A 13294-nucleotide genomic window follows, 5' to 3' on the forward strand; every position below is an offset into this window, starting at 1 on the left:
TGAAACAGAAATTTCCACATTCCATGGGTGCTGTTGCCTGTCACTCTGCCAGAAAGAGGTGTGACCTAGCAGAATGAATAAGTAGATCTGAGGGTCAAAAGGGTCCTTAGCCATCAATATTGCCTATTCAATTAGCTGAAAATAGCCCTCATCTTTGCTTGCGGTATATATGTATTAGTGAATGGTTGGTCCATAGATAATGGGGAAGTTACTGCTATCAACCATCAGTCAAATTCAGAATACTACTAGGCAGCTACTAAATCTTCAGTTTTACATCCGCACCACCAAAATTACATTGCAAAGTTTCAAAATAAATTAAAACAAAACCACACAGTTAAACACTTACTATCCGGTAAGGATGGTGTAAAAAGGAGTCTGGGCAGCCAGCTAAAGCCATTTGTTCCTCCAATTTTTCTTCAAATTACATCTACTGCTTCACAGCACCTGCAGAGAACAAACAAACAGTCAGAAACCACACTGAAGGCCTGACAACTTATTATTGAAAAAACCTGTTTGAGACGGATGGAGCAGTGAAGAGTAATAAGAAGTGGCAAGTACATGCACCAACTTGGAGAAGCAAGTCTGCAGGTCAAGATTCTGAGGCAGGATTTTATAGCCTGGGAGAACAAGTCTACTTTTTCACTCAATACCAGATTAGACAGCCCCGATAAGAGAGCCAACTATTGTCAAGTTGAATCACTCCCAATCTACTTGCATGCCTCTGGTTTAAGGAGTGTATGGAGGAACTGTCCTCACTTTGGAGGTAGATTCCTCATATACCTCAGATTTTACCTCATAAGCTTCCTCTGAATTCCAGAAATATATCAGAGCAAGATCCTTCTAAGACTAAATGGATCATCATAAATAAAGCTTTGTCCATGCTTTCTTGAAAAAAAAGTTACCATGTTAAATCAACATTTACCAAACAGTGGTCTCTGACAGGCTAGAAAAAAAATCAATGACTTCAAGTAGGGCAGTTTAACTGCTGAAAAAATGCTAGCTAATGCTGGCAACTGTACCCTACTCAGAATTTTGACTAGATGCTAACCATTAGTAAGAAGTTAGCAAAACCTAGTCTCCCACTTCCCCTCATATTATAGGATTCAAAAATTCACTCCTGATGGAAAGTACCAAAGCAGTTACAGCCATCTATATTTCCCCAGCTTGCACGATCCTGAAGCTGTGAAGTCGAATAAAGCATACTTCTCCTCCCATAAGAATTCTATCACTCTTCCTTTATTGTAGTGTATGAATTAGAGTCTATTTCAGGGGTAGGCAACCTATGGCATGCGTGCTATCTTACAGACTCAGACTCCTAGATTCTAGGGTCAGAAGGGACCAATGTGGTCTAGTCTGACCCCCTGCACAAAGCAGGCCACAGAACCCTACCCATCCACTTCTATAACAAATCCCTAACCTATGTCTGAGTTATTGAAGTCTTCAAATTGTGGTTTGAAGACCTCAAGCTGCAGAGAATCCACCAGCAAGTGATCTTCAGCACATGAGCTGATTTTCAGTGGCACTCACACTGCCGAGGTCCTGGCCACCAGTCCGGGGGGCTCTGCATTTTAATTTAATTTTAAATGAAGCTTCTTTAAAAGCCTTATTTACTTTACATACAAACAATAGTTTAATTATATATTATAGACAGAGACCTTCTAAAAATGTTAAAATGTATTATTGGCACATGAAACCTTAAATTAGAGTGAATAAATAAAAATTGGGGGAGCTATATCTCTAATTTAAGTGTTCCAATTTTCCTTGAGAACACCCATTTGAGTGTAAGCGGTATCTTTAATTATATCATATTGCACACAGTTTATTCCACACGACCTCCTTCTTCATTTAGAGTACTGTGTGGATGCATGAGTGGAGCACAATTAGGTTTGCATCGGCAACTGTAAGACTAGTATTTCCTAACTTGAGCGCTAACTGTCACCTAATCAGTGTTTAATGCAGCGGTTCTCAGTCAGGGATATGTGTACCCCTGGGGGTATGCTCAGGTCTTCCCAGAGGTACATCTACATATTTGCCTAGTTTTACAACAGGCAACATAAAAAGCACTAATGAAGTCAGTACAAACTAAAATTTCATACAGACAATGGTTTGTTTATAGTGCTCCACATATTATACACTGAAATGTAAGTACAATATTTATATTCCAAATGATTTATTTTATAATTATATGGTAAAATTAGAAAGTAAGCAATTTTTGAGTAATAGTGTGCTGTGACACTTTTGTCTTTTTTATGTATGACCGTGTAAGCAAGTAGTTTTTAAGTGAGGTGAAACTTGGGGATACGCAAGACAAATCAGACTCCTGAAAGGGGTACAGTAGTCTGGAAAGGTTGCAAGCCACTGCTTCAATGCAGTTCAAAATAGTTGGCTTTTTTTCCTCCCTGTAGCTCTCTATCTGCATGTTCACAGAGCAGATTTTCCTCTTCTGTCATTATTTCATTGATAGAGGACTTAAGGCAAATAGAGCCACCTAGTCAGAGAAGAAGTTTGACAGGGGAGAATAACCAGACCAATTAATTCAATGTGAAGAAAACAGTTGCCAGAACCTCCATGCATTACCACGAGTAACTTGCTTGTCTTGCCATTTCCCTTGGACACTTCTGGTTTCCTGCTTCAGTGTCCCACAGAATACCCTGCATGTGTCTCAGACCATTCTCTTCCAATTAGATGCAGTCCAAGGGAAAAAGACTTTGGAAAACATGAAGCCAATAAACACTATCCCCCCTGAAGAGCTTCCCTATGTTCATTTTTATAGCAGCTTCAACTTCCTCTTTACAGAGGTGGCTGGTGGCCGAGTATTTTCAATGAGGGACATTTGTAATAGACTTCCAACTCAATCACAAAAGAACACAAGTTTACAGACCTCCAATTCACTCCTTTCGGCAGGCAGAGAGCATTTTCTGTTCTAGGTTTGGCCCTGATCCGTGAATGGGGTTCTGAGCATGGCTAATACAAATAATCACAGCCCACCCCTCCAGAAAAAACAAGTTGGGATGATGCCTTTTTGGTGTGGGAAATTCTGGATATGAGCCAGTAGGTAAATAAATAGATTGCTTGGTCTCTAGGTACTGCAGTCTGTAGGTACTTACGTAACTGCAAGACAGTTTGCCTTTGCCTATATTATTATACACACACAGTCTTTTAGCCCCCTACCCTCCCCAACCCATTACAGCTTTTCAGAGTGATTCATGTTCCTGAACCTGCATGTTCTCAGTGAACTTTTGACCCTCCACTGTACAATGTAAATAGTTAATACATTACTAGCTCTTAAGTTAAGAGACACCTAAGCCTGTGTTTGCAGTTCTGCCCCAGTAAAACCATGTAAATTTTATGATTGTTGTAGAAAGAGCTTTGATAAATCAGGATTACTGCTGTGGAAGGCAGAGTCAAGGGAGAATCCTTGTGTCTTCTTGTCCGAGTCAGTACCACTTTATTCCTTTTAAAACTCCAAACCACGACAGTTTAGAGTGCTGTCTTTATCCACAGTACACTTCCCAAATCTCATTCCCCACTGGTGTAGATGGGTGTGGCAGCTAGCATAGTTTTAAATCAGAGTCATTAAGACCTCAGAGCAGCAGTGGACATGGTGGTTAGTGGGGTGGCAGTCTCTACACTAGCACTTTCCACTTTTGTCACAATATAGGGTTGCCAATCCTCCAGGACTGTTCTGGAGTCTCCAGGAATTAAAGATTATATCATGTGATGATAACTCCAGGAATACTTCCAACTTAGTCAACGGAGCTGCACTCCAAAAGATAATTTATTGAGGAACTGGGGGGGAGGCGGGGAAGAGACCACAGGGGAGGAGGAAGAGAGGGAAACGGACTAGAGTAAACACTCCCTAAGGTATTTAACTTTCACCCTGATCTGAGTGGAGCTGGGGTGAGTGTCAGGCTGCAAATATGCATGTCCCATAGCACACGGCAAAAACGATTAACTGGCTTTTTCCTTGTAAGTTATCAACAGCAGAATAGCTAAATGACTTCTTGAAGAACTACTGCTGACTCCTGAAGATTAAGTTACAGGAATTTGTGTGTTTTAGAAATCAACTTGAATTCAAACTGCGCATCATGAGGAGAGGGATAGCTCAGTGGTTTGAGCATTGGCCTGCTAAACCCAGGGTTGTGAGTTCAATCCTTGAGGGGGCCACTTAGGGATCTGGGGCAAAGTCAGTACTTGGTCCTGCTAGTGAAGGCAGAGGGCTGGACTCAATGACCCTTCAGAGTCTCTTCCAGTTCTAGGAGATAGATAGGTATATAATTTTACAGTATGAAGTCTTCAAACTAGGAATGCTAGGTTTTTATTTCAGCAAACAAAAAAGAGACACACGTAAAGTGTATTACAATATGACGTGCTAAACTGCACATAAACTACTTCGCACACAGACTTTGAACGCCACGTCCACCACAGCAAGAAATATGATTATTGGCTCATTCAGAGATCTTTGAAAAGCTAAGTTGTGTCTGAACAGATAGATTTGTCTTTTTGATATGGCCTAACAACCGGGATGCCGCCAAAAAAGAGAGTGTCCTCTAACCAAACGTGCTGCTTCTATGTAATAGGAGACGTTCCATCACATGGGCACTGTAACAGGGTCGGCACCCACCTCTCACAAGCACCCCTTCTGGTTGGGTGTGTCTACGTTCTTTCCGTAAGTAGTCCCGGCCCTGGTATGGGACTGTATCTTCCTACAGCCCTGCCAGGCTCAGTCCCTACTCAGTCCTGGCAGCCAGCCAGGAGCTCCCTCAATGCTCACCTGGTCCCTGCCAGCAGACTGTCTTTGGTCTAACCAACCAGGCATACAGTCCTTTCTTCTCCAGCTCCAAGCAGCAAATAACCGCTGCTCTGTTCTTCAGCTCCTTCTATATGGCCCTCCTCGAACCCTGATTGGCCACTCCAGCAGACCTTCTGATTGGTTGTTTCCTCATAACCACTCTAGGCCACTTGAGGAGCTCTCCACTGCTCCTTTCCTTGTGGCAGTACCCTGAGGTCTCCTCCTGCAGGGGACCTTTGGGCCTAGTCCACTCCATCAGAGGCACCATCTAGAAAGGTGCCACTCACTCTTTCTGTAAGGTAGGCTTGCTTTAGAGCGGAGGTCTTCAATGTGATGCCCGCTGGCACCATGGCCCCTGCTGGGGCATCTAAATTCGCCCATGTACTGGCCGGCAGATGAGCATCTGCCAAAATGCCGCCGACAAGCTGCATCATCCAGAGGCGTCGCCACTGAAATTCCGCCGATTTTTAGCGGTATTTCGGTGGCAACGCCTATTTACGTTGCCGCTTGTTGGCAGAATTTCAGCGGATGCTCGTCCGCCGCCATGGTCCTCCATGGCTCATTGTCGAAAAAGGTTGGGGACCACTGCTTTAGAGTGACAGCAAAAGGTTTTTTTAAAAGTTAATTTATGGGTTTCAAAGGTACATCATTTATGCAAAACAATGGATCTTATTACTTAAAACTACTTTACTTCTAGAAAAGGAATGGGATTTCTAATAAACTCTTTGAAATAGCCTTAACAGCTCCAGCAAATTGTTTGAGAGAGAGAGATTTCCTTATCCACAGTAGATCTGACATCAGAAGACTAACAGCTACCTAAAATAAACACTCTTGTTAATAAAAGTATTGGATTTGTACAGTATTACTTTGAATTACATGGCATGCTGCTAGTTTATCTGTAAAAGATTACTTAAAATGTAATACTTAAACCTTGCATTACTCATACTGGAAAAGACCATTTTAAGCATCTAACAAAGCTTTCTTTATTAGAATATGGCATGATGCCCTTTTAGTACAGCTGCTAGGACACCCATAGAATGTATCTTTAAACATGCAAACAATATAGGCATGGCCAAGACCATCTAACTTCCACTTGTCAAAAGTTTACACTCAGTTCTCACCAGGGCTATTCTTGCATGACTGGCAGAGGCAACTCCAAATTTACTTTTCCAGTATACACTTTGCCCCAATTCTCGAACACTCAATCTTCTCAATTTCAGAAGATTCATATTAATCTAGCTGACATGTGCCAAAGCTTCTATCTTGCACAGTATGAGTTTTGTAAGTACATCAAGAGCTAAACTGGCTAGAGTATGAAGGAGATATTCTAAAGTTGCTACAGTGTAGTAGCAACACTGAAAGGTATTATTTTTATTGGCTTGAGCATTCAGATAGATCAGGAACAGTGAGAAAGAGGGTGAAGAGAGAAGTCAGTTTTGTACCGCAACAATTTTAAGTCAATATCTATATTTAAAAGGTAACATCTATAAAACATTTCATAAAAAGGCATGATTGTTTAGAACTGAATAAAATTACAGCAAATTACAGGAATACAGCATGTGAATTTCTTTATTTAAACGCTGCATTGATTCCCAAGATAAATCCACTCTAACTAGTGTTCTACATACAGAAGTCCGGATTACTGCAAGAAGTTAATAGGTTTCCAGACAATACTAGACCAATATATCGACTCTAGACTGTGCTTTAATTTCAACACCACCAGTGGAAGATCATAAAATTACTTCAGAACCATTATTTTAGGCAAGATTGCATAATTTATCAAGACTTATTTGTTTCCAAGCAATATTCTTGAGTATTCACCTGTGAACACTGCAATAAGGAGGAAAGCAATAATCTTCCAATGACATCATCCCCAGTCATACATCTGCACTGATTTAAGATCACATACCTCTCCTGTCTGTCTTAGTTTACCAAAATATCCCTGCTACAGTAATATAAAACATATTGTTTCATCTTTGAAATCTCAAACTCTAGTGCACCGCACTATTAGAAAACAATAAATTGGGGGGGAGGAGGGAGAACTTTACAATTCATGAGGGAAGTCTAAGAAAGTTAGGCGTTAAAGTCATTACGCTAGCGAATTTAGCATTTAACAGAACTAGTAATTTTACAAGAAAAAACCCAGAAGATTTACAAGGAATGTCAACATTTCCGAATTGTGATAAGTATGACAAAAATGAAATAATCCAATGTTGCTACCTTAATTATGCACAGCTTTTACTAGTCAGTTCCATTTGCTTAGCCTAGCAAAATTTGGGATTATTGTCAAATAAAACAAACAAAGCAGCACCACCACTAAAATAATTCATCTCCTTTGGCCATGCTGTAAGTACAGTACCCTGAACGTGTATACATACAAAGTCAAGGGCCACAAGCAAAAACATAGGTATGATGTTTACGTAGTTAGAAGCACTATGTTTTCTACTTAATGTCTCAATTTACACTAACATTTAATCTTAAAACAAAACATTACTATTCTGAAGAGCTTTTGGATTTTCTGCCTATATATACACATTTATCATCTAGACACCAATTTTAGAAGTTGTTGGATGCCCTCTAAGTAGTCTAGGCATTCAATAAAAGCTTTACAGAGTTTGTTCCAGCAGACCCAAGTTCAGACTGGGGTAAGGCTGAAGCGCTTTGCGTGTTTCCAAACCGCCAACATTCCCTACAAAGCGGAGGGTATTGCATGTAGGGAATAGGCCAAGTCTTTACTTCACAGTCCGATAATATGTGAATGAATATTTCAAATGATTCCTTCTAATGTGCACTATTTTATGTCAACAATTTCATATGTAATTGTTTTGCCTGTTTACACAAGTTTATTTGTTCTCTCTTAAGGGTAATGTTTTACTATCTCAACTAACCTAGTCTCATGTCACCTAAATACTTCGTCACTTCAGGGCTTGTACCCTTTTCCATATTCACATACTAATTCTAGTATGGAACCTGGAACACCCCACTGTGTCAGTCATTCCCCAGCTTCTCACTATTTCCTAAGTCAAAAGTAGGTCATAGTTGGGAACTCTTTCCGCATGCCCACTGCCTTGGAGTTCTGGCATCTTCAGTATTCTTAAAAAGCAGCTGGCTAGTCAGCCTTTCCATTTTTGGGAGAGGTAAGTGTGTGGTGGGTGGGAGGTTGGTTAGTGTGTTGGATCCAAGTTTTGAGTTTGAGCTCATCAAAATCCCTTCCATGTTTTGGCTATTTGAGTAAACCCCACTGACAAAAATAGCAATTCTCTTCTTAGTTTTTTAATTCTAGGATGTTGCCATTTCAAATCATTGACTAGGATTTGGCAATACAGTAAAATCCCACATATAGGCTAATATCTACTGAGTTGATATTTAATGTTGAATTTGAGCAGCATGATCAACAGAAAGAGCAAAAGAATTTAATAGCAGGAAAGAAAGAGTCAGATAAAAATACGACTTGGTGAATAGTACCATCACATAAAAAGGAACACCGGTGTTGAAATGTATTCTCCCCTCTTGTAGTTCACATGCACTCAGACAAGAGCAAGACAATCTCAGTTAGGGGTAAGAAGCGAGAAGTCTTACATCACACTTGTGCAACAGTAAATTGCCCATGTAATATTTAATTCGGTCAGGGCAGTGGTGTATGCCTGAGATGTAGAGAATGTGTTTAAAATCACTTACAATACACAAATTCATGCACTGAAATAGTGATCAATCATGGTAGAATTGTACATTAATTAAAACATTGTGTCTCAGATACAAACACCAAATTCTAAAAGCCTGAGCAGCGACTATACAGGTGTATGTAATAACATTAGATACTTAGCTCATTAACTGCACACATTTTTAAAGTGCCAAATTTTAGCTACACTCCTTCATTTGTACTCTGCAAAGAATCTCAGAGATTAATAGACCTCTCTGTTTACCCTTGATAGGTAGGCAACAGCACTATTAACATAAATTTTCCATCGGAACTGTTTTGACAGAAAAATTAGGTTACCAACGAAACAATATTTTGCAAGAAGTGTCCAATTTATGTGAAAAATTTTGATGTTTCTTAGTTGAACAAATCAGTGCCCCAAAACAAACATTTCCATTTGGATATGCTGCCACAGTGCCTCATAGGAGTTGTAGTCTGGTTACATTGTGTCCTCATTCTCCTCTACAGGTTGAGCTAAAAGTAGTTTGCTGGGAAAAGTCCAGAGTTTCTATGGGAAACAGAGAATGATTTTTCTCACCTTCAAAGTTCTCTGCCGTGGAAGGAAAATAATTTTTCCAACCAATTCCAGTGAATACCAGCAACTATCTGGTATCTAAATAATCCTACTTATTTTCAGGTTTCTTTGTGGAAGTTGATCGCATGAGTTAAAGTTTCAGTTTACTATTTTTGTTTTTTTTCCTTTTGCAAATGCTTTGAGTGACAATATTAGTCCAGCCATTAGCTTATTTTGAACATTGACATGGGCTGAAGCAACAAAATATGTCAGCTACTCTTAGCTATTCAATACTCAATCCATCTTAATCTATTTTCAGATATTTAAACAGGTTCATTATATCACTACATTATTTTATGCTTTACTGTTTTTTAGAGTACCTGCCTAAGAGATTTTAACTGTATGTAGTAGTCTAGCTTGCAACAAAAGAGCTTTCAAGCATAAACAGCACACACCACAAGGAGGTTTGCAAGAGCCAAGTTATTGCTCTGTCACAGGCTTCATATAGGACTGGAGAAGAACTCTAGAAGCTTGTGAAGACTGTGACAAAGTCACACATCCAAGAAATAAAAAGGATGGTTATCGGCATATATCAGCTCAAACAATGTGTACAAAATCTAATGAAGGTTCAAGTACCATAATTCTGGAAGAGGCGTTTCTCGTCTAGGCCCCATGAAAGAGGTATAACCATCTCAGATCAGATTTCAGTGGCCATCAGAGACCCACGTTTTGTAGGGCTCCCTACTAAGCAATACATCTACGCTTCAAAACCAGACTATAATCTCTCAGACTTTAGCATACACCTTTTTTGTGATCATGTAGAGAAAAAAAGTTCACACCCTGGACTAATATAGGGAAATATTTCCAGGTGTGCATCTCGAACATTTCTACTGTGTCTGAATCAGCTTCTCAACATTAGAGTGTGCGGAAATAACTGATCCTAAGCACAAAAAGATTCCAACATTTACTATGCAATAGTGCAAGCTGCTACTTAATTACAGCCAGACATCAGCTCCGTCTTCTGGTACATCACCTTCTTGTTTTATATTTGCTGGGAAAAAGGGTAAATTATGCACTTTAAGTGCAATGCCGTCTCTGCCTCAGCTTACCACCATACAAGGCAATGGGAAGATTGCAATGGTATGGTCACACTGCCAACATAGAGGCTTTTCCAAGTTTTACATGTTCCATCTGCCAGACAAAGGCTTTAAATCCAAGCAAAAAGCTGTACAAAAGTAGTTAAGAGTAAAGAAGCAAAGATGGTGGGCTGCCAACATTTTAGAAGACGAGTTAAAAGGCAACTTCCAGACGATTTTGAAGAGAGGGCTCATGCTTTTTCATGCTGCACAGAAGACAGCATAGAAGGGTTTTGTCCGTTTCTTTTTAATACTTCAGACAAGCTTCGCCACATTTTCTCCCTGCTATTTATTGAGCTCTCTAACAAAAGCTCTCTTTTCTCTAGCAGCATTACTCACTGAAGTCACAGTGGCGCTGAAAAGACAGCCACTCCAAATTTTATGCAACACTGAAAAAATCTCTTCTCCCTCCATGATACATATCTTTCTGTTTTTTGCCAGTGTCATCACTTCACTATTTTTTGAACTCTAGTGTCTTCCAGGGCAGGAAAAACTGATTTTTTTGAACAAAAAACCTTTATAACCCTTTATAAAAAAGCAGCAGCAAAAAAAAAGGAAGAGTACAAGCCCAGTATTGTCTCCTTTACAAGTCACATTCAGTGAACTCCACTGTTTCTTTCATCATTAAGTTTTCTGGAACCCAGTGAGGGAAACTCTATGCTGTACATCCTAGACCACTAAAGAGGAGTGTGAAGGGATGGGAGAGGTACCTTCTTCCATCACTAGACAGCATGGATGGGGCAGGAAGGATGGATCAGAAGACGTTCTGGGGACTTCTCTGCAGGTCTCAAGGAAGTCAGAGGGTGGAGGCCTTACCTTAGTGGTAGCAGAGTAGCAGCTACGCAGCTGCAAAAATATATATATGAAAAACCCAAACAGATGTATAGGACAAAACTTAAGACAGACTGTTAGGGCTTGTCCACTTGACAAAATTTATTTATATGTTTATAGTTACACTGGTATAACTCCAGGTTTGCCAACTTTCTACTGGCACAAAACTGAACATCCTTGCCCCACCCCCTCCCGCTCCTTCTCTGAGGTCCCATCCCAGCTGACTCCTACCCGCCTCCCTCTGTTGCTCACTCTTTCCACCCTCACCTCCCTCATTCATTTTCACTGGCTGGCTCAGGGGATTAGGGCGAGGGAGGGGGTGAGGGCTCCAGGTTGGAGCCAGAAATGAGGAGTTGAGGGCACGGGAGGGAGCTCTGGGCTGGGACAGTGGGGTTGGGATGCAGGAGAGGATGAGGGGCTTGGGGTGTCGGAGGGGGTTCCAGGCTAGGGGTGTAGCCAAGGGGTTCAGAGTATAGGAGAGGGCTCCAGGCTGAGGCAGAGGGTTGGGGTGCAAGAGCGGGTATAGGCTCTGAGTTGAGAGTGCGGGTTCCAGAGTGAGGGCCAGAAATGGGGGGGGGGGTTCAGGGTGCAGGGAGGCTCTGGGCTGGGGCTCCAACTGGGGGTGCAGGCTCTGGGATGGGGTTGGGGGGATGAGGGATTTGGGGTGCAGGAGGGTGCTCTGGGCTGGGACAGAGGGCAGGAGGGGGAACAGGATTGGGCGGGGGGGCAGAGTGCAGGGGGGCATCCCCCAGAAATAGCAGCATGTCCCCCCTCTGGCTCCTATGTAAAGGCAGGGCCAGGCTGCTCTGCACGCTGCCCCATCTGCAGGCCAATGGGAGCTGCAGAGCTAGCATTTGGGGCAGCGGCAGTGCACGGAGCACCCTGGCTGCCCCATGCCCAGGAGCTGGAGAGCGGACATGCCACTGCCTCCGGGAGCTGCGTGGAGCCAGGACAGGTAGGGGGCCTGCCTTAGCCCCACTGCGCCGCCAACTGGACTTTTAACAGCCCGGTCAGTGGTGCTGATCAGAGCCACCAGGGTTCCTTCTCAACCGGGCATTCCAGTCAAAAACCGGACACGTGGCAACCCTATGTAACTCCCTGCATAGGCACTCTTATTCCAAAATAAGAGTGTACACACAAGGACTTGTGCTGGTAGATTTTCCTCTGTGCTGACTGTAAGGGCTTATCTACAATCTCTTTGCAACCCATATTAAAGTATGCATAGCTAATTTATGAGATTCAAGTGAAACATTTACTCTGTTTTTGGAACTGGTATTAGATGTAAACATTGGTGGCTTACAAGATGGAGAGAAATGCAGAGTACTGCTGGTCGGTAGGGAACATTAAAGTCTACAGATTACAGAACAGACGTGTAGTTGCAATCTTTTATGGTCCAAACCACTCTCCATGAAGTTGCTATTTTATTTTAAAGTTACAGCAAGTGGCTGGTGTAACAAGTGACAATTCAACATTAGTCAATTAAACACAGAAAAAGATTCCTTCTAACTAAGATAGTATAAGAATTTGGGTGATTGCTGGAGTCTAAATATCACAGAAGTAGGTACACCAGAAGCACATGAATATATATATTTAGGTCAGAGGAGTATGTATGGTCATATGTTGGGTGGTAATGGGGAGGAATAAAGAGGTTGTTTTGACATTTACACCTTTCAATGCTTGACAAGATGCCTATTTCAGTAAAAAAAGTTTATCATACTCTTTTTACCTTTGCTCCCCAATATTCTAGCAAAAGGAAAGAACTGCTTTTCCATGCATTATCACAACGTCCAGATTACAGGGAGTATTTTCAAGTGTCCAAGTGACTTATGCACCAAAGTCTGATTTTCAAAAGCAACTCAGCCTCAGATGGATGTTCAGTGCCTTTCTTAAAAATTGTATCCTTCATATGAAGTCGGAAATTTTGCATTTTTTAATATAGAAAGTGACCGTGCCTTTGATTTTTGCAACACAGACCAAAAGAATGTTACAGAAAAGAAAAAGTGCAGATGATTCAAAGTTACCTTTGAATACCTACCTATTGACAGTCATGTTTGCGTCTGATGAGATTTAAGAATGCTTCCCTGTTTGCTTGTTCTTCTCCCCACTTAGACAAATTCACAATCTAAAGAAGTTACCCAATTTGCGGTACTTTGAGCATCGGTCTGTGTACACTCTAGTGGAGTATTACTTAAGGTGTAACTTGAGTTACACAAAAGCATGTGGTATCTTAAAAGAGAAAACAGGAGCTAAACAAAACATAGATCAAAGAGCTTGATGCAGGTCCAGACACATCCACAAATGAATGTGAAATTTCTTTAAAAGAA

The 13294-nt window shown here is 41.3% G+C and overlaps 1 protein-coding gene across 1 annotated transcript in view; it reads right to left on the reverse strand.

The window, feature by feature from the left end:
• Positions 1-13294, reverse strand: part of GRB10 (growth factor receptor bound protein 10) — a 211644-nt gene that overhangs the window by 145153 nt on the left and 53197 nt on the right. The window contains exon 2 of the mRNA XM_050937708.1: positions 347-444. Coding sequence (XP_050793665.1) covers positions 347-397 — 51 coding nt within the window. The 5' untranslated portion in view covers positions 398-444. The remainder of the gene's footprint in view (positions 1-346; positions 445-13294) is intronic.

Source organism: Gopherus flavomarginatus, chromosome 2, assembly GCF_025201925.1.
Source record: "Gopherus flavomarginatus isolate rGopFla2 chromosome 2, rGopFla2.mat.asm, whole genome shotgun sequence".
NCBI lineage: Eukaryota > Metazoa > Chordata > Testudines > Testudinidae > Gopherus > Gopherus flavomarginatus.